At 45.4% G+C, this 24,436-nt stretch overlaps 1 protein-coding gene and 1 pseudogene across 1 annotated transcript in view; one reads left to right on the top strand and one right to left on the bottom strand.

Moving 5' to 3' along the window:
- LOC149328222 (uncharacterized) overlaps positions 1 to 24,436 on the top strand; it is a 56,032-nt gene that overhangs the window by 2,162 nt on the left and 29,434 nt on the right. The window contains exon 2 of the mRNA XM_089558940.1: positions 17,647 to 18,004. Coding sequence (XP_089415066.1) covers positions 17,647 to 18,004 — 358 coding nt within the window. The remainder of the gene's footprint in view (positions 1 to 17,646; positions 18,005 to 24,436) is intronic.
- Positions 10,847 to 11,444, bottom strand: LOC149328223 (uncharacterized; annotated as a pseudogene).

Here is a 24,436-nt window from a genome sequence, read left to right as displayed (position 1 = left end):
CCTCCGCTTTTCATAGTTGCACGATGGGAAGTACTTTCCATGTCTTGCAATCGCATTCTTTGAAGCTCAAGCACAGTTAACCCATATACGCCTTGCGTCCTATGTGTAGTACACCGCTCTGTTTTGTGTATAAACTTATAGTTTATTCTGTAAAAGCTTGTGCCTGCTGAGGTAGATTCAAGGGGGTCTAAACTTTTTCTATGTGGGGATTGAATTGCGTTTGTTGCGATTGCGCGTTGTATGCATCAAGAAAGATTGCGCAGTCTTGTCTGGTGTCCAGGTTTGAAATTCAACCTCACTGACTACATTGTAATCCTGCAAGGAAGAAACATTTTTGCATTGTCATCAACGGAAACCACCGTGCGTGGTGAGAAATGGGATTTTTTGCGTTGGATGGTCAGAACTGTCATAACTGACGGCCAGTTTCCAATCAACTATACCTTGCGCATGAATGAAACTTTGCAGCATCATAATATATAGTTAATTTAGGTTGTCTAGATGGTCCTCATAATGTTTATTTGTATTTAAATGTGCCCACGCCAACCATGCAGACAAGATGTACGATGGCGCAAGCTGCATTGCGGGTGGCATCAACAATTGCATAAATTTCGTGTGTTGCCTGTTGCAACAGTTCTTCAATCTGTTGCTTTACACATTCCTGTTTGTGTGTTGTCAGTCTGTGAGAATAAGAAGCTTTGAAGAAAGAAATCTATGCGCATGCAGAGCAAGCATGACTTCGTGCGACCCGTTGAACGTGACTTTTTCATCGTACGCGAGTGAAGACATGGTATGTTTGTGTGCACGTTCCTAATGTCACTGCGCAGTCACGAAAGATGCAGGCTTGTTGATACCTTTACTAGTAACCTGAAAGGCACAGCAGTTTATAACCACAATACCAGACAAATTTGCTCCATAGAAACCTGCTGGAGTTTTTCCTATAAACCTGCTATTTCATCACTTGCATCTGCGGGTAAGTAAACGCAACAGGCAGCAGGGTTGTAACTGTCGTTAACCTGTCTAAATTCATTTTGTGTGTGTATTCTGCCGTGAGCGTGTCACTCACACGGTCGCCAGTGAGCTTTCCACGCTTAATTTCTCTTGTAGCGGGCTTTAGCAAGGACAGCACGTTGGTGGAGATAGATGTATTTGTTCTTCTGTGTCCGTAATCACACAGAAAATACTATCGTTAGTTCTTTCGGTGTTATGTATGACAAGTGTTCACTGTGCACTGCGGTGACTTGTGCAAGCTGGCGGACCATATCCAAAAAGGCGGCAGTACCTGTAGCCAGCAGTTTTCATCGAATACCGGTACAAACAGGCACTAGTTACTGCAACTCAGCAGGCCTTTTTTTTTGTATATGGAGGCCGTGCCCCTCTGCATGTTGCCGTGCCATGCAAGTACGAAATCCTTTTTCTGCGTCTCATTAGGAACTATACAGGAATGAAAAGTGCATGCTACCGTAGCATTGCACTAAATGGTCCGCTTTAAAATACAGGACTGCCCGCAGTATTGAATAACACTGGTGTTGATTGTCGTTTTCTTTTTTTTGTACTTGGCCTGTTTTCTGTGTTCTCGTTTTGCAGGCATTGGTGGAGCATCAGTAGCCAGGGTAAGAACATTCCAGAGGAACTGCTGCCAACTTATTCCGACCCATAGGTTGGAGCTACTGTCCTGTAAAACAATGTATTGGGGGACATATCTTTCTTCAATGCAATAAGAAATTCCCCATTTCTGTCTGAGCTCTGTCGAGTGTCACGTTGCCTAGCAGATTATAGTGGTTAATTGTTTTATTTCTTTTGTACTGCGGAACGTGGTTTGTTTGCTATGTATTGCGGGACATGTCTTTGTACCACGCACTGAGATGTCTCCCCTAGATTAAATGGATCTCTTGGCATCCCCTCTGTATCAGGGCTGTGGCGAATGCCACCTTTCCTAGTAAGTTAAAGTGGTTCATTGTTATGTTTTTCTACTGCCCCTTCCTTCTTTGTAAGCTTTGAATCCTTGTCTGTCTTTTTTCTTCAAGGCTATTTTTTTTGTATTCTGCGCTGTATACCTTCAATTTCTTTGATGTGCTGTGCAGTTTTTTTATTCCTATGTTTGTTGGAGTCTGATGGTTAGTTAGCCATTGTGTGCCTCCTAAGAGTTCCTTGCGAGTCATCCGCTAGCTCTTCCAGCTTCTGCCGCCGCGGTGGCTCAGTGATTATGGTGCTCGGCTGCGTACCCGAAAGACGCGGGTTCGATCCCGGCCGCGGTGGTCGAATTTCTTTGGAGGAGAAATTCTAGAGGCCCGTGTACTGTGCGATGTCAGTGCACGTTAAAGAACCCCAGGTGGTCGAAATTTCCGGAGCCCTCCACTACGGCGTCTCTCATAGCCTTAGTCGCTTTGGGACGGTAAACCCCATAAACCAACCAACCATCTTCCAGGTTCTCAAAATGTCCTGCCTTCCTTATTTGTCATTATGCCCGTTCTAATTCTAACCATCTTTTAATTTATTTCATATCTGCTTTCTTGTTAGTTATTTGGCAAATATTTGTGCTTGGAAGTCTCAGATTAAAAGATTGTATAAAAGTAAGACGGTACTTGTCTTTGCAGTGCAGTTGGATATTTAGCTTGAAATCGCAGCTGAGCGAATATTATTCTGGTTGAGCAAATCTTATGGTTTGTCACGCACATTCTTACTTCCCAAATTGAAAATACTCTATCCGTCATCACAGTGGTGCAGTGGTTATGGCGCTCAGCTGCTGACCCAAAAAACACGGGCTCAGACCCGGCCGCGGCGGTCGCATTTCTAAGGCGGCGAAATGCTAGAGTCCTGTGCACTGTGCAAAGTCATTGCATGTTGAACTCCAGGTGGTCAAAATTATCCAGAGCCCTCCTGTGCGGTGTCCCTCATAGCCTGAATCATTTTAGGGAAGTTAAACCTTTTAAAACCGAACCAAAATACTCTTCTGAATTTAGTTTTGTTGGTTGGTGGTTGTCCGTCCGTATTGCCATATTGTTATGTTTAATCATCGTACTTTCAAAGTAACAGTGGAGAACATCTTCCTGATGTTCTCTACTTCCTGCCCCTTTTGTTATTTGTAAGCTTTGTGTCCTGTTCTGTTTATTTGTTTCCATTGAAGGCTACTTTGTTTATTCTACGCTGTATTCCTTAAATTTCTGTGATATGTTGTGCAATTTTTTTAATCTGGTCTTTCTTTTAGTCTGATGGCTCATTTGCTATTGTGTGGTTTTCTAAGAGTTCCTTGCTTGTTATGCACTAGCTCCTCCAGATGCATGCAATGGCCTGCCTTTCTTAATTGTTGTAATGCGTCTTCTTCTAGCAATCACTTTATTTATTTATTTACGTGAAAAATGGGGTTCAATCCCGGCTGCGGCGGTCGCATTTCGATGGAGGCAAAATGCAAGAGGCCTGTGTACTGTGCAATGCCAGTGCATGTTAAAGAACTCCAGACGGTCAAAATTATCCAGAGCTCGCCACTGTGGTGCCCCTCATAACCTGAATCATGCTGGGACGTTAAGCCGCTTAAAACCAAACCAAAATACTCTATTCAATTTGGTTTGTCTGGTTGGTTGTCGCCTATCGCTGTTGCCATATTTTTATATTTAATCATACCTTCAAAAGTTACAATGCAGAACATCTCGTCCTGACCGACATACTGTGTTGTCATACCTCACGATACCGGCTATAAGCCACAGCGAGAGGCGTCATGTTTCGTCAGAAGTCAAATTTTTTCTGTGGAAAAGCACAGGGTCGCATTGTATGCTGCCAGTCTTCCAGTGACATGGTTCAAAACCTTAATGTTGGAAGCCCCAGTTATCCCCTGAAATCCCTGCAGCAGCATACGTGGCAAGAAAGCATGACCAGCTTCTGACCACTCACGATAAGTGAAACTGTGATAGCATTTAATATTTCTGCAAAGCCGGCAGCGACAATGTATCAGTATTCAAAGTTTATTTCACAGCTTCATATCTCCTCCATGGAAGGTAATTTGCCCATACTTTTCTGCCATGTGTGTGTGTGTGCGGGCGGGGGGCGCTGCAGTGATCCAAATTAAGTCACGAATGCATGTTCTTGCCATGACACTCTTTGGATTAGGTTTGTACTGTGATGTTTTCATTGCATGTTCCCAGCTGCATGGTCCACATTTTTAAGTTTAATGCAGAGAAGTGCCATCCTTGCCTTTTTTTTGATGGAAAAATTACATATGTACGTGTCATGAATGATATATTGATTGCAACTCAACATGGTAATACTAACTGTCCACAATGTCAACTTAGGTAGCCTTGACCGTTTTGAAACCGAGATGTGTTGAGTAACTAGCTTCTTCAAGGTTTTTCTGAGCCTGTTGTAAAGCTATTTGCTGTGTCGATACAATCACTGGCTGCCATCGTCAACTGTTGAGCCTGAAAGTATTGTACTCGATGCAGTGCACACGGGGATGTGCTCTGCTGCTAACTTCATTATTGTTAGTCTTGTCAACGTTGTATGACTAATTACGGGTTGGAGGCTTATGCTATCGTTGTTTAGAGCTATGATGGCTTGCCAAGAGATACAATGCGTACATTTTCAACGCTATAGCGTTCATTGTCCGGTGTTTCAGAAAAGACAGGGTCATTGGCCATGAGCAAAAAATCCACAGAAAATCCCTATAGAAGCAACCTAGGCGGGCCATGTAGGTCTCTTGACTTTGTGACTTCATCACAATCTGCCAGCCATTGCAGTTGGCACTTTCATTTACGGTTGGTCGCGAGGTTGCTCGGGAAGACCAACCTGGGTGGCTGTGCCAGGAGTGGTATGACGACCCCCTGGGACCTATGAATGTAGTGTAGAGAATGACCAATTCCACATATATTGCCATTAATCCAGTAATGCTGTCGTGTCATGCCCTTAACGTGAAGCTTAATTTCCCTCTGCAAATTGTTTGCCCCAGCAATGTTAAACGTTGTCTTCCCACATTTACGGTTAGTCATGGGAGCACTGCTGAAAATGAGTGCAGGTAGTGGCACTACTCTCCATTAAAAGGTTTAACCTATTACGACTCATGATTTTGAGAACGATCAGGGACACAACAGCTATCTAAGGATGTCGTTATGATGCCAGTGATTGTGTACTCACCGAATCTAGGGTCTGTAACATTCAGTTTAGCTGCATTGTCCATTGATTTCATTCACTTACCAATTCCTTGAAAACAAAGATGTTGGGATAGAATAGCACTAGCTAAGTAAAAAAAAGGTGTGTTTCTAAACAGAGATATCTGGACATTAATTGGACATTAATTAAACATTCAGCAGAACACAGCCAGACAGTATGTGGTCAGGTAGAAGGGGAGCGGCATTTCATATAAGATCTTGTTTTTCTCTCAGCATTGCCTTGGCCACCTTATATCGCAGGTCAGTTACCTCCTTTAGGAACTGTCGTGAACGAACATTCCATGCATGCTGCGATGTAACAAATATCGCTTGGAACGTGGGAATTCCCTCGGTGCTCACATATGCAAGGACCAAAAGACAACATAGCAGTGCTGTGAATGCACGCACCTTATGAAAATGAGTACTAGAGGAGGAAGAATTGAGAAACGTGCTGCATAAAGAATTTAAGCAGGATAAAAAAAATTCTTCTCCTCCTACCTTATACCCTTAGTGAGGGATACAACCTCACGGGTAATGTTCCCGCAAGCTCGTGCGACGTACGTGCAATGAATTCCCGAGGCTGAAGAGAGAGCTGTCTCCCCCACACCTGCGACTGTCACGCCATCTGTTGTCGCTGGGGTCGATACAATGCAGGTGACCCCCCTCGTTAAGGTAAATAGGGAGGACGACATCGCGGGGAGTAAACCCAAGGGGACGAAGCGGACCAAGTCCCCACAGTTGAGAGAATACGTTCTATAGTTTACTTTTTGATCTCTGCATTTCCTTGTACGATTGACTACATAGTATCGAGTGTCAATCGGAATTTGTCGTGGAGATTGCATCTACAAAGATAGCCTTCCTTTGAAATGCATAGTGCCATATGTGCTGTTAAAATAGGCATCTGCTGCAATGTGGCTGATCTGCAATTTAGGGTGCGCTCTCCTGGCTCGGGGCATTTGCTCGAAGCAATGCATCTGAGTTTTACTTTAGCCAGGAACCCGCATCTAAAATCACATCAGCGTTCCCTAGTTGCATCACTCCACCAGTCTCCTATGTACGCGAGTCGCCTATCCGCTGCCATGGTTTCATGGCAAGATCAAATGTATTCCTGCATTTTAAAGGCTGCTTCTGTGACACTAAGGGGACACCGTGCCTCTCGGTCACACCAAGTATATTCTCTGGCTTCCCTGTGTACAAGTGGTTACTATTAAACACTGCCTCGTGTAATTAAGGCCTTCCCTAGTGATTATTCTGCTTTTCTGAGCGTCATTTTGCAGACAAATCAAGCGTATTAGCTGAAGAAGGAGTGCTTATTGCTGCTTAAACAATCTGTATAAATAGCTGCTGCTAAACTATGCAGGTAATATTCTCAGGCTCATACCCTTTTCAACTGTGTGTCTGGTGCTCTGAATTTCTCTCTGCCAAGTTAGGGTCACGAGAAACCTTCTCGTTGATCTGTGACAAGAACACAGTGGGTCACCTTTTGGCAGCACCTCTACATGGTCTGAAGAGCATATTGGAGCTCAGGCTTACGCACTTTTTTCATTTCATTTATTGAATCCTCAAGGCCAAAGGCATTAAAGAGGGGAGTGGTTACAAAACATGAAGATACATAAACAGATGCAATGCATGATAGAGAACAAAGTATTATCATATTCCTGCTATACAATGTTCGCTAGTGCAGAACGAAAATGCTGGTTATCACTTATGTCGGCGATGTCTGCGGGAAGGCGGTTCCATTCGCGTGATCTACGAGGCAAGAAAGACTGAAATGCAGTTACAGTGTTACACGCTTCAATGCCAACTTTGTGACGATGATCAATGCGGTTTGACACGTATCTGGGGGACCAAATGAGGACAACATGTAGCATGCGATGATAGTATAGTTTATGAAAGAGGCTCAAACAACTTGTCTGCCGGCGGGATGCTAAAAGAGGCAAAGAAAGATTAGCTTTCATTCTTGTTACACTTGCGGTACGGTTAAAGTTGGACAGGATAAAACGAGCAGCGTTATTTTGAACTAGCTCAAGCAAAGTTATCAGTTTTTCATGATGGGGATCCCATATGGCGGCGGCGTATTCCAGATTAGGACGTATTAGTGTTTTATAAAGCAATGATTTCAAGGAAGACGGAGTTTTGGAAACGTTACGGCGCACGTAGCCCAACATGCGGTTCTTTGTTAGCAATGTACTCAATATGGCGCGTCCAGTTAAGGTCAGCAGAAATATGAACACCCAGGTATCTATATGAAGTAACCGCTTCTAACGGAACGTTATTTAGGTAGTACACAGGCGGAGCGTTGGCACTTCTTGATATTCACATAATGTTCCACTTATTAGTGTGAAGTTCCATAAGCCATTCATTACACCAAAGAGAAATGTTAGATCACGCTAAAGAAGGTTAGCATCGTCGGGCGATTTTATTTCGCGGAAAACCACATAGTCGTCAGCAAACAAAAGAATGTTAGATGATACAATGGAAGGGAGGTCGTTGATGTAAATAAAAAACAAAAGGGGTCCGAGCACGGAGCCTTGTGGCACGCCCGAGTAAACTTCGCTGTAAGGTGAGTTATAGTTATTAGCGGAAACGAACTGTGATCGGTTAAGAAAGCATTCAATCCATTTCAGAACGCTGTAGTCGATATTCAGTTGGGTTAGCTTTAAAAAAATTGCTGAGGCTCAGCTTGGCTAAGCCTGGGGAATGCGAAGCATATTAGTGGCTAGGCTTGGTAATACATGGCTTTCCTTGGTTGAATACTTGGTCATTTTAATACAACCACTAGAAGCCTTCGTCGTGGGGGAAGACAACGGCATGGCTACAGCGGAACGCCGACTAACCCAGAGACGCGCGTTGGGTGAGCGCCTGGATTGCCACGGAAGCCGCGTCTGCCTGCCCGGTGGAGCGAGCGTTTCACCTACACCGAGTGTGAACGCGCGTTTGAAATGCGCGGGAATGCGCGGGTGTGAGGCTAGGGGTCCCACGGTGACGGCGCGAGGTGGAGGCCGGCTCTCTCATCCGATGTCACGTGGTGTGACGTCACGGTGTCACGTGGCGTGACGGCTAGGGGTCCCACGGCGACGGCGCGAGGCGGAGGCCGGCTCTCTCATCCGATGTCACGTGGTGTGACGTCACGGTGTCACGTGGTGTGACGTCACGGTGTCAGGTGGGGGTCCCACGGCGACGGCGTGAGTGGTAGCTCTAGCAATATGCTTCGCATAATAATAAGCGGTGACATACCTTGTCAAATGCCTTAGAATAATCAAGGAAAATGCAGTCAGCTTCTGAAGCGCGATCTAAAATATCATGAAGTGTGATAGTGAAGCTGGCAAGTTGGGTTTCGCAAGAAAATGACTTCCGAAAGCCATGCTGTGCGGGTGTAAAAAAGGAATTAGACTCGAGAAAGTTCACAAGGTTAGTGAAACTGGCGTGTTCTAATAGTTTGCAACAAGTACTAGTGAGCGAGATGGGGCAATAATTTGTAGGGGAGGTTCGATTTCCTGATTTGAATAATGGAACCACCTTCCCGACTTTCCATTGTGTTGGCAGAATGGAATTATCGAGAGTCTGCTGAAAAATCTTTGTTAGTATTAAGGAGCTAGAGGCAATTGTATTTTTTTTTTTAATTTAGGATGAATGCAGTCAAAACCGGGCGATGCATGAAGTTTTAGGGCATCAAGAAGTTTAGCAACGCAAGATGTATCGATGAAAATTTGAGGCATAGAAGGGTAATTATACCGGAGTGGAACGGGATGTGTGGTGTTTGATGTGCGCGAGAAGTTCTGAATAAAGTTTTTGTTAAGTTCTGATGCGCATAAATGAGCCGGAATAGGGTCCCCTGACACGTCAGTTAAGTTAATAGATTCTTCGGTATGTGGGCTGATAACGCGCCAAATTTTTTTAATGTTGGTAGATAGCATGGATGGTTACTTGTTAGAAAGGAAGTTATCTCTTGCTTGCTTAAGTGCAGTTGTATAGGCATCAGCGGCAGTCTTGTATGCGCCTCAGTGTGTGTTACACGGTGATAGCCTAGCTATACCATATCGGCGCTTTTTTCTGTTAGATAGGCGTCTTATATGGGCGGTGTACCATGGGGCTTGAGGATTAGAAGTGATGGTGCGTCTTGGAATATATTTCTGAGTTAGTTCGTGAACTTTGGTCTTGAGCATTTCCCACTTCGTTTGCACAGAGCGATCGCCAAAGTTTTTCAGGAATTTTTGAGAAAACGCTGATAATTCATTGTTAATGGCATCGAAGTCTGCTCTAATATAATCTAGTATGGTCTTTTTCTTTCTTCCAGGTTTAGGACAGGCAGCGTTAATGCTGAAAATAAGCAAAGAGTGATCGCTTATATTAGGTAAATAGGTGATGGCGGAAGCAAAGTCGGCTCGATTGGTTAGGATCAAATCGAAAGTGTTGGCAGTGTTGACAGAGATTCTGGTAGCATTAGTGACTAATTGGGTAAATGAAAAAACGGAGCATAAATCAAGAAAATCACTGGAATCGGATAAAAATTGAGAAAGGATGGGAGGCTAGGTATCTCAAGAAATATTGGGAAAGTTAAAATCTCGTAGTAAAATCAAGGAAGCCGATAGAAATCTGGTGTGTATTATGTTAAGTTCGTCGTGAAGCTCGTTAATGAAAGAGCGCAAAGAAGAAGGAGGGCGATAGCATACGCCGAATATGATTTTCTGATGGTGTAGAGTAACTGATGCCCATACTGTTTCCAACACGCTATTAGTGTAGATGCATGATGACGGTATGTCTTTCGAAATAGCAAGGAGTACGCCGCCTCCCCGCAGAATAGTTCGGTCGTTGCGATATATTGTGAAGCGGTGTGCGTTGTGAAAGATTTCGTTATCGTGGATTTGATGTGATAGCCAAGTTTCAGTAAATGCGATGATATGCGCAGTACAGGTGTCGATTGCCGATGAAAGAGGTGTTTTCTTATTTAAGGTACTTCTGGTGTTAGTGTACAGAATCGTAACATCTGATGGTGATGAATGACCACTGCCCCTCTCGCGCCCCTAGGACGCAACAAGTGGCGAAGCGTCTGATCCTTGGGGCACGTGTTCGGATGACAGCTCGATTTCATCAATTGTGTCGTTGGATGGATTGTACATGAAGCATTTGTCGCGTATGAGTAGCTTATTGTAGCGAAGGCGAAATTTGGGTGATCCCGGATAGCCGATTCCAAATTCGCTTAGTTTCCGTCTCGCAGTTCTAGTAGCGGGTGAAAAATCTTCGCTTATTGATAATTTGTGTTCCTTGAAATTAATACGATGAGATAGCATTAACTCTTTCACTTTGTAGTTGGTAAATCTGGCAATGATGGGCCTGCATTTGTTAGCGGAAAAGATGCCTAAACGATGAACACGCTGAAATTGGTCGTTTGGTAACGAGTCAAGTACCTTCGTTAGTGCATTGGTCAGTGTGCTTTCTGTTTCTTGCCAAGTTTCTGATGAATCTGTCAGTCTATGAAAAATCAAATTATCTCGGCGTGATCTGTCCTCCATATCATCTAGGCGTTTTTGTAAGAAGCGATTTTGTGAAGTTAACATTCGATAGATTCTTGCATGCCTGCGAACTCATGGCTGAAGGTGTCAAGAACTTTCCCTTTCTCTTCCAGTTCATCTAAACGCTTCTGAACATTAGTTATTTTTGTTTCGATGCTTTTCTGCCCAGCCTTAATGAATTTAATATCTGCGGTCAGCTCAGTTTGTGCCTCCGAACTTTGTAATGAACGGGCGTGAATATCTTTGAGCAGTTGAAAAATTACTGTCATCCGTTCTGCAGGGTCTTTAGGGAGCGATTCAATTTCTGACAGGGATTCAGATCGCGTGGTGGGGCCGGGGATCGTTTCTATGTCGGCGGAGCACAAGAGTAGAAAAGCCATAGAAAAGCAATCACACACAGTTTCACACAGCACCCCTGGGCACTGGAACACCAGCAAGCAGATGTCGCTCTTTTTAGCGTACAAGGAAAATGTACACATTTGCATTGGAGCAAAGCGGAAATCAGGAGCCATGCTTCTTGCAACGTTCCCGTGCCCACTGAATCCGAGGACGGAGAGATGCAGCTTAAATTCCTTGCGGGCGATGATGCACTTGTCGATGGGGTTGAACGGCCGCAGGCGAGTGATTCCACCGTTTGCGCAGGGATGAAAGATATGTTGACGGGGCCACTGTCAGGCAGTGGCATAGGTAGCATCTGAGCTGAAGGGCATGAGGGAGATAGCGATTCCGCTATCAGCCAGGTGAAGAAGAGCGTCAGCGTAACCTGCATTGGAGCAAATCGGAAATCAGGAGCCATGCTTCTTGCAACGTTCCCGTGCCCACTGAATCCGAGGTCGGAGAGGCCGCAGCTTAAATTCCTTGCGGGCGATGATGCACTTGTCGATGGGGTTGAACGGCCGAAGGCGAGTGACTCAACCGGGTGCGCAGGGATGAAAGATATGTTGACGGGCCACTGTCAGGCAGTAGCGTAGGTAGCATCTGAGCTGAATGTCATGAGGGAGACAGCGATTCCGGTATCAGCCAGGTGAAGAAGAGCGCCAGCGTAACCTGCATTGGAGCAAATCGGAAATCAGGAGCCATGCTTCTTGCAACGTTGCCGTGCCCACTGAATCCGAGGTCGGAGAGGCCGCAGCTTAAATTCCTTGCGGGCGATGATGCACTTGTCGATGGGGTTGAACGGCCGAAGGCGAGTGACTCAACCGGGTGCGCAGGGATGAAAGATATGTTGACGGGCCACTGTCAGGCAGTAGCGTAGGTAGCATCTGAGCTGAAGGGCATGAGGGAGACAGCGATTCCGGTATCAGCCAGGTGAGGAAGAGCGTCAGCGTAACCTGCATTGGAGCAAATCGGAAATCAGGAGCCATGCTTCTTGCAACGTTCCCGTGCCCACTGAATCCGAGGTCGGAGAGGCCGCAGCTTAAATTCCTTGCGGGCGATGATGCACTTGTCGATGGGGTTGAACGGCCGAAGTCGAGTGACTCCGCCGGGTGCGCAGGGATGAAAGATATGTTGCGGGGCCACTGTCAGGCAGTAGCGTAGGTAGCATCTGAGCTGAATGTCATGAGGGAGACAGCGATTCCGGTATCAGCCAGGTGAAGAAGAGCGCCAGCGTAACCTGCATTGGAGCAAAGCTGAAATCAGGAGCCATGCTTCTTGCAACGTTCCCTTGCCCACTGAATCCGAGGTCGGAGAGGCCGCAGCTTAAATTCCTTGCGGGCGATGATGCACTTGTCGATGGGGTTGAACGGCCGCAGGCGAGTGATTCCACCGTTTGCGCAGGGATGAAAGATATGTTGACGGGGCCACTGTCAGGCAGTGGCGTAGGTAGCATCTGAGCTGAAGGGCATGAGGGAGACAGCGATTCCGGTATCAGGCAATTGAAGAAGAGCGTCAGCGTAACCTGCATCGGAGCAAAGCGGAAATCAGGAGCCATGCTTCTTGGAACGTTCCCGTGCCCACTGAATCCGAGGTCGGAGAGGCCGCAGCATAAATTCCTTGCGGGCGATGATGCACTTGTCGATGGGGTTAAACGGCCGATGGCGAGTGATTCCACCGGGTGCGCAGGGATGAAAGATATGTTGACGGGGCCACTGTCAGGCAGTGGCGTAGGTAGCATCTGAGCTTAAGGGCATGAGTCAGATAGCGATTCCGGTATCAGCCAGGTGAAGAAGAGCGTCAACGTAACCTACATCGGAGCAAAGCTTAAATCAGGAGCCATGCTTCTTGCAACGTTCCCGTGCCCACTCTGGCGTAGGTAGCATCTAAGCTGAAGGGCATGAGGGAGACAGCGATTCCGGTATCAGGCAATTGAAGAAGAGCGTCAGCGTAACCTGCATCGGAGCAAAGCGGTAATCAGGAGCCATGCTTCTTGGAACGTTCCCGTGCCCACTGAATCCGAACACGGAGGGGCCGCAGCTTAAATTCCTTGCGGGCGATGATGCACTTGTCGATGGGGTTAAACGGCCGATGACGAGTGATTCCACCGGGTGCGCAGGGATGAAAGATATATTGACGGGGCCACTGTCAGGCAATGGCGTAGGTAGCATCTGAGCTGAAGGGCATGAGTCAGATAGGGATTCCGGTATCGGCCAGGTGAATTTTTATTGTGGCATTTATATTGTGTTCGTTGCTTTCGCTTTTGGCTGTGTTGGGGTGCATGGACTGAGTTTTTTCCAGCCAAGATTATCTGGCGAAGGTTATCAAAATAACGCATTGCTAAAGATACCAGAACTAACATTGCATTTTAGCTGGTAGAAAACATGAGTCTCAAATATTTGTACCCGCATTTAACAGCGCATTGCCAGTTGCACTTCTTTTTCCTATTCATATTCTTTCACAATTTGTGCTTAGAGAAAAAGACTACAGAAAGAGTTGTCAGATCTGGTTTTTGTGCATTCTTGCTACCACGTTGTGCATTGCCATTTACAGAAGAGTACATATGCTCCAATGCCTGTGGCATCTATGTTTATTTTAAATTGACACTCCTTTGCTCTCTGTTATTTTGCAGGCGAGTATTGATAAGCCAATGCGTGCAAGGTCCAAAGGAAACCTTGAATACTACGCCTGCCACCCTTTCATCACTTCTTTGCATCATGTTCATAACCTGGAAAATTGCATGTGCCGTGACCACAGTGCATTGCGTCTATTCACAAAGTGGGTTGGAAATAGCTTTGATGTAATTGCTTCAGTTACAGGTATCTTAATAATCAGGTGATTGGGCATCACCCTAAAGAAAAGTTTTGTTTAGTGAACTCGTTTTGTAAGCGATGTAATTCTTTCCACAGAATTGACAGCGGGCTTGCTGAAAGGTGAAAGATGGAGGGAATAACAGGTAGCTGCATAGCGGCCTCTAACAGTTGTTACTGATGTTTTGGAGGTACCAGGTTCTTTTTGTGCGTTTTTACTCGACAGTGGTTGAGCATAAACCATTGGTGTGCAGTAGTTGAACAGTTTGAGCTCTCAGTGAGATTCCCATTTCGGTCGTGGTATTGACAGAACACCTGACCTCGTATTGCAGTCGAACGCAGCCTATAATTTATGTTCTCTTCCGGTGTGCACTCAGTAGTAGAAGTACTAGATTAATGATACTTGGTCACTCGAAATCAAGCACCAAGAAAGGAATGCCTATCATGCAAGGCTCATTGCTCTTGCAGCTATCTTAGAGTAGCCAGGCACTCCAAGAAAAAGGGGTTGATAGGGAAGGGGAGGATAATGAACCGTCGTCCTGCATTCCACAAGACAGAAAATGAAATTGACATATGATTCAGGTCAGATATAACTTTCACGTGATTTCGTCTATTTTCGGAAGAAAGTTTGTGCTGGTGTCTATAGGACGTTGGACGTCAATTTGTCAGTTAACCTTGTGAGTTCGAGAACTGTAAAAAAAAATAAGCAGCAGTGCTCCTGTTAAAAAAAGATGTATCGGTTAAAAACTATTATGCTCAATTAACAGTACAGACAGCAAAAAATGATGCCTTTATTTTTTGTGCAAATTGGAGTGACTCTGACCCCGTCTTATTATTCAGAGGTCAAAGCAAGATCTCTGGAACTCAAGTGATGGTCACTGCGAAAAACGATGTGCGAGATCACACGAACAAGAACAAGATGTATTTGCGCTAGACATTTCAATTTCAATTTCAATTGATTTTAGAATTTCTTTTACAGGAAATACAAACACTTTTTGAACCCATAGCCAGCGGCTAGTTGGGGTCCAAGTACACAAAATACGAAAAAGCAAATTCAAAAACGGCGGACATATACAGAAAATCGTAAGCGTAGTACAAGATTAAAAGCAAAGCAGTCTAAATAGCACTGGTAGATAACATTCGGCGCGGCAAAAGAAAGAAAATAGCTTTGAAAACATGACATTCAAAAAGAACTTTCGGACATCAAGTGTTAGCAAAAACTATCGTGTTCCATAAAAAGTACATAATAACAGAAAACTGTGACGAAAAAAAGAATTTCAGGTTAAATCAATTATTTCAATAAATTGTTTTTTAAACATACCAGCAAAATTGTGTGCGTTTTTAAGAGAGATTGGTATCCCGTTCCAAATTTTTACCCCAGCAGACTCCACTAAACGCTCACCATATATATTGCGGATGGGAGGGAGGTTGAAATTGCCAAAAGAGATGTTTCTAGTGGACCGAAGCGGGATATCAAGTATTGATGCATGAAAAGGGTGGTTGTGTCTTGCTATGTTGTGAATACATAGAGATTTTTAATCGATACAATGAATCAAATGGAAGGATCATTGACTTGCGAAATAACGGTTTGCTGTGCTCATAACGATTAGACTTGTTTATTATTCTTAATGCACGTTTTTGAAGACGGATAATAGGATTTAAATACGTATGGTAAGTTCCACCCCATACTTCGACACAGTATGATAGATGGCTTTCGATGAAGGCAAAATAAAGCATTCGTAATGTAGAGATGTCAAATAATTCCTTAGCCTGATGAAGAGCATGACATCCAGATGCCAACTTCCCGCAGACTGCCTCAATTTGGTCTTGCCAGAGTAAGTGGCTTTCAAATGTGACACCTAGATATTTAAACGAAAACGTGTGTTCTGTTAGAGCATTATTTACAAGGATTCTGACATCAGTTGGGTCGATTACTTTTCTTCTTGAATAGAATATCAGGAATTTAGTTTTTTTCGTGTTTATTGTCAGCTTATTAGCTGAGAACCAGTGCTCTTTTTTATGGACTTCTTGATTCGCTTTTTCTTCTAGCTCTTTCATTGTATCTGCCGTTATTATTAAACACGTATCATCAGCATACACCAGAAGTTTTGAACAGCCGATAAATGAAGGTAAGTCATTAACGTATAAGGAAAACAAAAATGGACCAAGTACGGATCCTTGCGGAACTCCAGTGTAAAGCTTGTGCGATGAGGATGTAAAGGAATTCATCACCACAACTTGTTGACGGTCAGTGATATAACTAGTGAGTAGGTCGGAAATATTATGACGAAAGCCATAGTGTTTTGGTTTTGTTATCGGGATAGATTGATCCACTGTGTCGAATACCTTTTTTAAATCCAAAAATATTACTCCAACTAACATGTCATTGTGCAAAGCCGTGTTAATTTTCTGGGTAAGTGAGAGAACTGCTGTAGAAGTTGAATGGTGTGACCTGAAACCGTGTTGTTGCGTACTGAGGATACCGTATTTTTCTAAAAACTTGTTGAATATGTTTGCGAGAATTTTTTCAAAGATGTTATTAATTGTGCTAAGAAGAGATATTGGCCTCTAGCAATTTGCGTCGTGCCGGTCACCGTCCTTATATACTGGTACTACCTTCGCTGTTTTCAATACAGACGGATACTTGCAAGCATTAACAGAATGGTTAAAAAGCGAGCACAAGACGGGACCAAGGATGTCAACATTTTCTATCACAGCCCTATTGCTTATGCCGTCGAAACCTGTCGCTTTATTCGTCGGCATCGTTAAAACAACAGACTGTATTTCTTCTAGTTCAATTTGGAACAAACAAAACTATTTGGAATCTTAGACTCAATGTCTATTACATTTAGGTCCTGTAGGTTTTGCGCTAGGTTGCATTGAGTGGTTGCTCTGTTAAGTGTGTGTAGTGATTCTTTAATTTATATCATATTCTTTCGTGTTTTTCACTTAAAGCAGAAACATCATGGGTGAATATTGCTTGCGTTGAAATAATTTGCCTTTTGATGAATGTGTGATTGACACATCAGTCTTCATATTGATTATTGTGCTGTATAGCCGCAGATAGTTTCAAATGCTTGCTTACGTCATTCATTGTGACTCCACCACATTGCTTTCTTTCTTTGTCCGCTAGTCGGGGTTTTATGAACAATGGAGCTCTGCAGAACCCCTGCTGTTAGTATTGTATAACTAATTCTACATGGTATCGTATTGGCCGCTGTTCACTGGTTGATGGGCCTTTAGCTTTCGCTTCCTCTTATACCCTGTTTAAGGAAACAAAAATGGCAGTATGCTGCGTGCTAAACATTGGTAACTTCCATTTGTTTTGTTATTAGGCCCACTTGGGAGGGTTTAAGACTGTGTTTGTCATGATGCCAGTAATGCAAAGGCTTTGGATTTATTTCAAAGGCTACCCTATTTTGTTGGCAATGATAACATTTCTTGCCGCTGAAATGTTTTCAACTGCATGCTCAATTAAAACTAGGAATATATTTAGGTCAGTATTCTCCTTAAGGCTGATCTACTGAATAAAAGTTTTCATAAACATCCGCAGCTTTTGACGAGTATGTCCTGAACATTGATCTTTATTTCCCTAGCTCCAGGTGAGCTCTGCAATGTTGGTTCCTGCATTTGACTGAAAGTATTCTGCCTTTATAACACAGGTTCAGTCATCACACAGAGTGCCCATTGCGCACTTCCTGTGGAAGATTCAGCCAGTCAAAGCCGCATAGTGAGCCGCGGCATGGAATCTGTGCCTTCTGGCAGTGGTAACCACAGGGGTAGACCTGAAGAAAAAAAGCTGTACGAATGCACCCACTGCAGCAAGAAATTCAAAAACAGATCCCGTCTGGTGGTGCATCTCATTCTCCATACCGGCGACCGCCCATACCACTGCGATAACTGTGGTAGCAGCTTTGCACTAAAGGCCCACCTGGTGTCACACCAGCGCACTTACACTGGCGAACGTCCTTACCGTTGTGACCACTGCGGTAGGAGCTTTGCACACCAGAGCACCTTAGTGCAACACCAGCGCACTCACACAGGCGAGCGTCCTTACCGTTGCGACTGTTGTGATAGCAGCTTTACACAGAGCAGTCACCTGGTGGCACACATCCGTACCCACACGGGTGAAAAGCCGTATCAGTGCCAGCTGTGCCCCATGGCATTTGCAGTACGTTTAAGTCTTGAGAGTCATGTATAGGTTGATTGCACCGTATGAAGCCGGTGTTCAGTAAACCAGTCTGCATCTACGCTACCAAATCTCCGCTACGCTAAATCTCTATTGCTGGTGCCATTTGTCTGCCTACCTCAGTGAAGAGATTTGGGGAGGTAGAACATGCACACCTATTCTTTTTATTCATGCAGTCTGAATGGGTGTATTTGTAACGTTCATTGTAAATTCACTCATTAATATCATTGAACCTATTTTTGTTTGTATGACAACACTGGAAAACCTGCTCTTTTGTTAATCTTTGCGTGTTTATTCCAGCATTGCAAATGGCAGGAATGAGTGGGGAAATTCAGGTGTCTGACCTCATATTGATGTGTCTTGTGTTAGTCTGCAGGCCTGATAATAGTTTCTGTTCTTTGGTATGAAAGCGAACAAAAGAGTTCACGAAAATCCACATCACCATTTCACAGAGTGCTATCTCTGCTGGATATAAATGGCGTAATACTTGTGGAGCATTATGTCCGCACCATTTTTAATCTCTTTTGGTTGAGAGAATATTAGCTGTTTGTGACCATTTCATTATGTGCTAGCTTCTGTGTTGTGTTATGTGTTGCTTGAAAATGCCTTATTCTTTTACATAAGGTGTTCATGATAACAAGCTGCAAATGTCGTGGCTGTTGAAACAAGAAGTGCTGCGATTGGCGCCTCAGAAAAACATTGCTGCTTTGTAGTCTATTGTAAAGTCGGCAATTTAGGCTAGTTGTGTGAATTGAACATGAGTATTTTATGAAAGTTGCCATTACCAAATGTTGAATACATATTTCCTGTTAGTAAAACTTAATTGACGTACTGTGCATTAAATTCAAAAGCAGTGCATTTCATTGGTTAGCCTTCCTCTTCAAATAGCTGATATTTCCTTGTTTTTTTAGTGTTGCTTCGAGTATCCATAGACATGATTGTGCCTTGCATCCAGAAAAGAATTTTTATCGTCACTTGCTTCAGCACTTTATGGGGGTCCCCACAGCAAGGCTATCCTGTCTTATGGCATTGCATTTCCTGTGGCATGACAATGGGTGGTAGTTTCATTGGTTGCTTTGGAGAAGACTTTAAACCTCTTTTTCTCAGCCACTATGCATTTACATGCCACTACATACATCCATTCTGATAAGAAACATTGAGCAACCTTTTCGGGGAATTCAAATTAAATAGCCCCTACTTTTTTTCGTTGCACGTTGTGAAGTCCTTTCCAAGTCTTGCACTGGCATTCTTTGAAGCTCGAGCAAAGTTAACTCATATACGCCTTGCGTCCTATATGTATAACACCGCTTTCTTTCTTTCGCAGAAACTCAATTTATTCTGTGAAAGCTTGCGGCTGCTAAAGTAGGTTCAAGAGGGTCTAAACTTTTCCTATGCAAGGATCGCGTTGCGATTGAACAAAGAGGTCGACTAAGTGCAGTGCTGGATCCTGAGTGATGCCTGGGAGTGTGCTGTTAGTGACTCTCTTCAGTCAACGACTACCGACCTGCGCTTTGAAGAAGCACCTTTACACTTGGTGGAGGTGCCTCTATCTCCGTTCCGGTCCTCAACCTGGAAATTCGGAGCGGAACTTTACTCGCTCCACCCACAATGCCAGACGCTCCAACTCAGCCATCGCCGCCCATCAGACCGACCGTCTGTTCCGGGGTGCAACACCAGCGCGACCCTTCTCCATTCAGTGGTACAGACGACCACGACGTCGATGACTGGCTAGCCTCATACGAGCGCGTCACCACTTACAATCGGTGGGACGATTCTGTTAAGTTGAGCAACATACTCTTCTACCTCACAGACGTTGCCAACCTAGGGTTTCGTAACCGTGCCCAACAAGCAATGGGCCTCCCCTTGTGCGCCCAAAAAGGATGGAATGTTCCAGCCCCAGTACAGCATTTATCAAACGTTTCCGGAATCAAGTGGCAAGACATAGAAATAAAAGCAAAAAGGCAGTGCTCCCATTAAAGGTCTAGAACCGTTTTTCAGAGTTTTAAGCTGCAACAAAGACGAATTATACATTTAGGTCCCAGAAATGTAACTGGGTATAGCGTTTTCGGGACCAATGGCTTTCAACAAGAAATAAAAATCGACTCCTCACTCTCTTTTCTCTCTCCCTCGCACCACAAGCTGCGGGGAGAGAAGGTTTTGCTTTTGCACTCGTCGTTTTGAGAGATAAAACAGCAGTTTCATTCGAACAGCCGAAGGAAACTGTAAACCCCGCATCTCTCTCGGCGCATGAGTTGCTCGCACGTGGGCCGTCGGCTCCATGCTGCAGGCTGGCGGCGGCGGTCTGCATTTTCATCGCGCCGCCGGCAGCAGCGGTCACCAGCTTTCCCGTGTTCTAGCGTTCTCCAGCTTCCGTCCAACTTCAACATCCCAGTTAACCAGAAACCTCGTACCAGATAGATCCAAATGTCTATGCCTAAATATAACGTCCACTGAGCGTTACCAGTATGTGTCACTTTATGGCAGACATGCATGGTATGTAGCATATGCCATGATGTTGTACATCTTCTGCACATACACGAACCACGAGCATGGGATGTGCAGTGTCTGGCTACTCGTGGCCGACCAAACTTGCCACACAACGCATGATATATGCCTCCTCAATGTCGCACATATATATACATCTCTGCTCAGCTAAGCGCTACGCATTATCCAGATAATAACCGAACCCGACTGGAACCACAGATTGATTACAAAGCCGACGCTTTTGGATACCTTCTTCACGGTTGATCGGGTTTGGGCAAGAGACGCGCTTTTGAACCGTCTTGCGAGCCACGTTTCGCAGATCGTCATCGTATGAGTCATTCCATGTCTACATGAAAAAAAAAATGGCTGAGGCTTAGCTAAGGTTAAGCCTAGTCAGATGCGAAGCATATTGATGGCTAGGCTTCGTAATACATGGCTTTCCTTGGTTGAATACTTGGTCATTTTAATGCAACCACTAGAAGCCTTCGTCGTGGGGGAAGACAACGGCATGGCTACAGCGGGACGCCGACTAACCCCGAGACGCGCGTTGGGTGAGCGCCTGGATTGCCACGGAAGCCGCCTGCCCGGTGGAGCGAGCGTTTCACCTACACCGAGTGTGAACGCGCGTTCGAAATGCGCGGGAGTGTGACGTCACCATACCACGTGATTCACACGGCGTGCAACCGCAGCGACGGCACAAGTTGGAGCACGGTCTCTCATCTGTCGTGACGTCATTGTGTCACGTGGTGTGACGTCACCATACCACGTGGTCTGCACGGCGTGCAACCGCAGCAACGGCACAAGTTGGAGCCCCGTCTCTCATCTGTCGTGAAGTCATTGTGTCACGTGGTGTGACGTCACCATACCACGTGGTCTGCACGGCGTGCAACCGCAGCGACGGCACAAGTTGGAGCCCCGTCTCTCATCTGTCGTGACGTCATTGTGTCACGTGGTGTGACGTCACCATACCACGTGGTCTGCACGGCGTGCAACCACAGCGACGGCACGAGTTGGAGCCCCGTCTCTCACCTGTCGTGACGTCATTGTGTCACGTGGTGTGCACGGCGTGTAACCGTCACGAAGGGCTTGGGTTACCTTTTGTAATATGCTTCGCATAACAATCTTTTAAAGCGAAAGCTTTACTACTGGCACTTTCAGCTTTTGGCGTGGCGGTGTCACCACCACCGGCGCCTAACGGCTGCGCTCTCCGCTAGGAGCGCAACAGGTGCTTTGTGACGTCACGCCGAAGAGAAGGGCGACCGACTCGCGCCGTCGCAAGCCGCGGCGGTGCCACCACGGCGTGGCCTCCGCGATCGAAGCGCGCTTTTAAGGCGGAAGCCTTTAATGCCTCATCGTTGTAAGCAGGAGCTGTCGACAGAAATGTCCCGCTTTTCAATTGGTCGAAACGGTCGTGACGTCACAGTGCGCGAATTTCAAACGGGGCCAATTGTACTTTGGCTACTAACCATGCAACCAATTAAAGGGATCGTTTAGTAATGCTCCAAGTAAGTTTGACTGAGTTTAATTAATTCCCTACTTAACCAATTAGTCAAACCTTTCTAGTGAGACCAGATAAATAAATAAAAACCAGTAAGAAATTTGCCGAGCTTGGGAATCGAACCCCGGTCTCTGGAGTGTGAGTCGAGCACGCTACCACTCCGCCATGCCAGCTTTTTTTTCTTTATTGCTTGGATTTTGCAAAGAAAATTGGACAAAACAAACAATCAACAACACAATAAACGCTATGTACATACGACTCGTGGTCATCCAGCATGAATCTGGCTTCGTCTAATTAAAATTCAGGCAATGTACAGAGCGGCTCTAGTTTGAGCCACTCCAGAGGGTCCGCAGCTGCCCTCTGAATGGCCAGAAACATGTCCATATTTTCGCGAAAGTAAATCGTGGCAGGTCTTGCGTCTCGGTCACAATGGTAGCCTGCCATTCTGGAGCGCCATATACAGTGGAGGCCTGTCAACATTAAGTCAAAAGGCACCCCATCCTCATTTTCAACAGATAAGTACCGAATGCCGCACGGGTCTAGCGGAAATTCTTTCTTTAAGGTTCGCTGCAACATATCCCAAAAATAAACCCCTTCCCAAGTGTGTAAAAAACATGGTCTATTGTTTCCGGCTTCCTGCAAATCAAACAGTGAGATCCCCAGGGTAAAAAGAACTTCTTTCCCTCTAAAAATGTTTTAACCGGTAAGGTTCCGGTGTGCAGCTTAAAAAAGAAGGTTTTTGTTCCTGGCGGCACCTGCATTTTTTTCACTCTCTTTAAAACATCTTTGCCTGGGCCTCCTCTGTACAAGACCCTGTACAAGGGCACGGGGAAAACTACATCGCACAAAGCACGGTACAGTTTCTTTCGTTTCACAGTGGACAGAAAGTCATTCGAAAACCGCGCGGAAAGCAACCTTACACTGGCAACGATTTCCCGGTAAAAACCGCTGACCCTACTGTAAACCTCAGCAGTTCCGACTGCGTACTCCGGCAGCAGGCGCCGCAGCCTAACTTGGCATACGGTGCGCAAAAACAGGTCTCTTGTGTCCCGAAACAACAAGAAACGATTCACCAGCTGTCGAAGAAACAAATGGCCCAGTCCCAGCCCAACTTCCTGTACCCGTCTGAACAGGTTGGTCCGGCTGCAGCGCTCCCAGTCAGACGACCAGATGAAGACGGCGAAAATTCTGTGCAGCTTTTGAATGCTTAACCGTGAACAGTGCAACACCTGCATGACGTACCAGAGCCTGCTGATGAAGAACAGGTTGCAAATAGTGGCTCTGGCAAAAATTGAAAACGTCGTCCCTTTCCACTTATCCGCTTTCTCCCGTATCTCTTTGACCTGCCCTGTCCAATACTGTTCGCTGTCACGGTACGCATCGAACGGAACGCCCAAGTACTTATCTGGTGTCGTCGTCCAAGGCACACTGGCGAACCGTTCAGGCGTAGACGCCCACCCACCATGCCACAGCCCGAGGCACTTCGACCAGTTAAGCCCGCTTCCCGTAGCTTGGCTGAAATCGCGTACACATTTAACTGCCTCGCTTATGCCTCCCTCGTCCACGGCAAACACTGCAATGTCATCAGCGTACGCTAAGTGCTTAACTTCAGCTGCTTGCAAACTCAATCCGTTTATACTCCTGTTTTTCAGTATCTTTGAACAAAGGGTCTCCACATAAATACAAAATAAAAGGGGGCTGAGGGGACAGCCCTGGCGCACCAAACGCTGCACGCTAATGGGGGCCCCCAGACTATTGTTAACGATCAATCTCGTCGTCCCGTTCCGGTACGCCAGGGCCCCATCCTCGCGAATAACAGAACCAACATTAACATGGCCCAATACTACAAACAAAAGTTCGTGGGCGACGCAGTCAAATGCCTTTTCTAAATCGATCTGGAGAATTTGCCACCTGGCCACTAGTGTCATCACAGCATTCTAAGACACTGCGCGCAACGTGAATATTTGTAAAAATAGACCGCCCTTTAATCCCGCAGGTCTGATGCGGACCAACTAAGTAATGAATCACGGTCTGCAACCTTCGCGCCAGAACCTTCATGTAAATTTTGTACTCGACGTTCGTGAGTGCTATTGGTCGGTATGCTGTTACCAATCGTAATCTGTCTATGTCGTCCGTTTTGGGAATCAGCACAGTATGGGACGAACCATAGGATAAAGGCAGTGCTTTTATTTTAAAGGCTTCATTAAAGATAACCTTCAAGATCGGGGAAATTACAAGTTTAAATTCTTTGTTGAATGCCGCGCTGAACCCGTCGGGTCCAGGCGACTTACCTGGGTTCAAACTGTCTATTGCTTGCGCAACTTCCCCTTGAGTTATCTCCTGCTCTAATCTTTCTTTAGTTTCGTCGTCCAGACGCGGCATGTCGGCTAGAAACGCCTCCTTAAATGTGATAGCATCTACCGGATGTATCT

The sequence above is a fragment of the Amblyomma mixtum genome, chromosome 9, assembly GCF_055824585.1.
Source record: "Amblyomma mixtum isolate Tamu chromosome 9, ASM5582458v1, whole genome shotgun sequence".
NCBI lineage: Eukaryota > Metazoa > Arthropoda > Arachnida > Ixodida > Ixodidae > Amblyomma > Amblyomma mixtum.
This window is presented reverse-complemented; position numbering and strand designations above follow the sequence as displayed.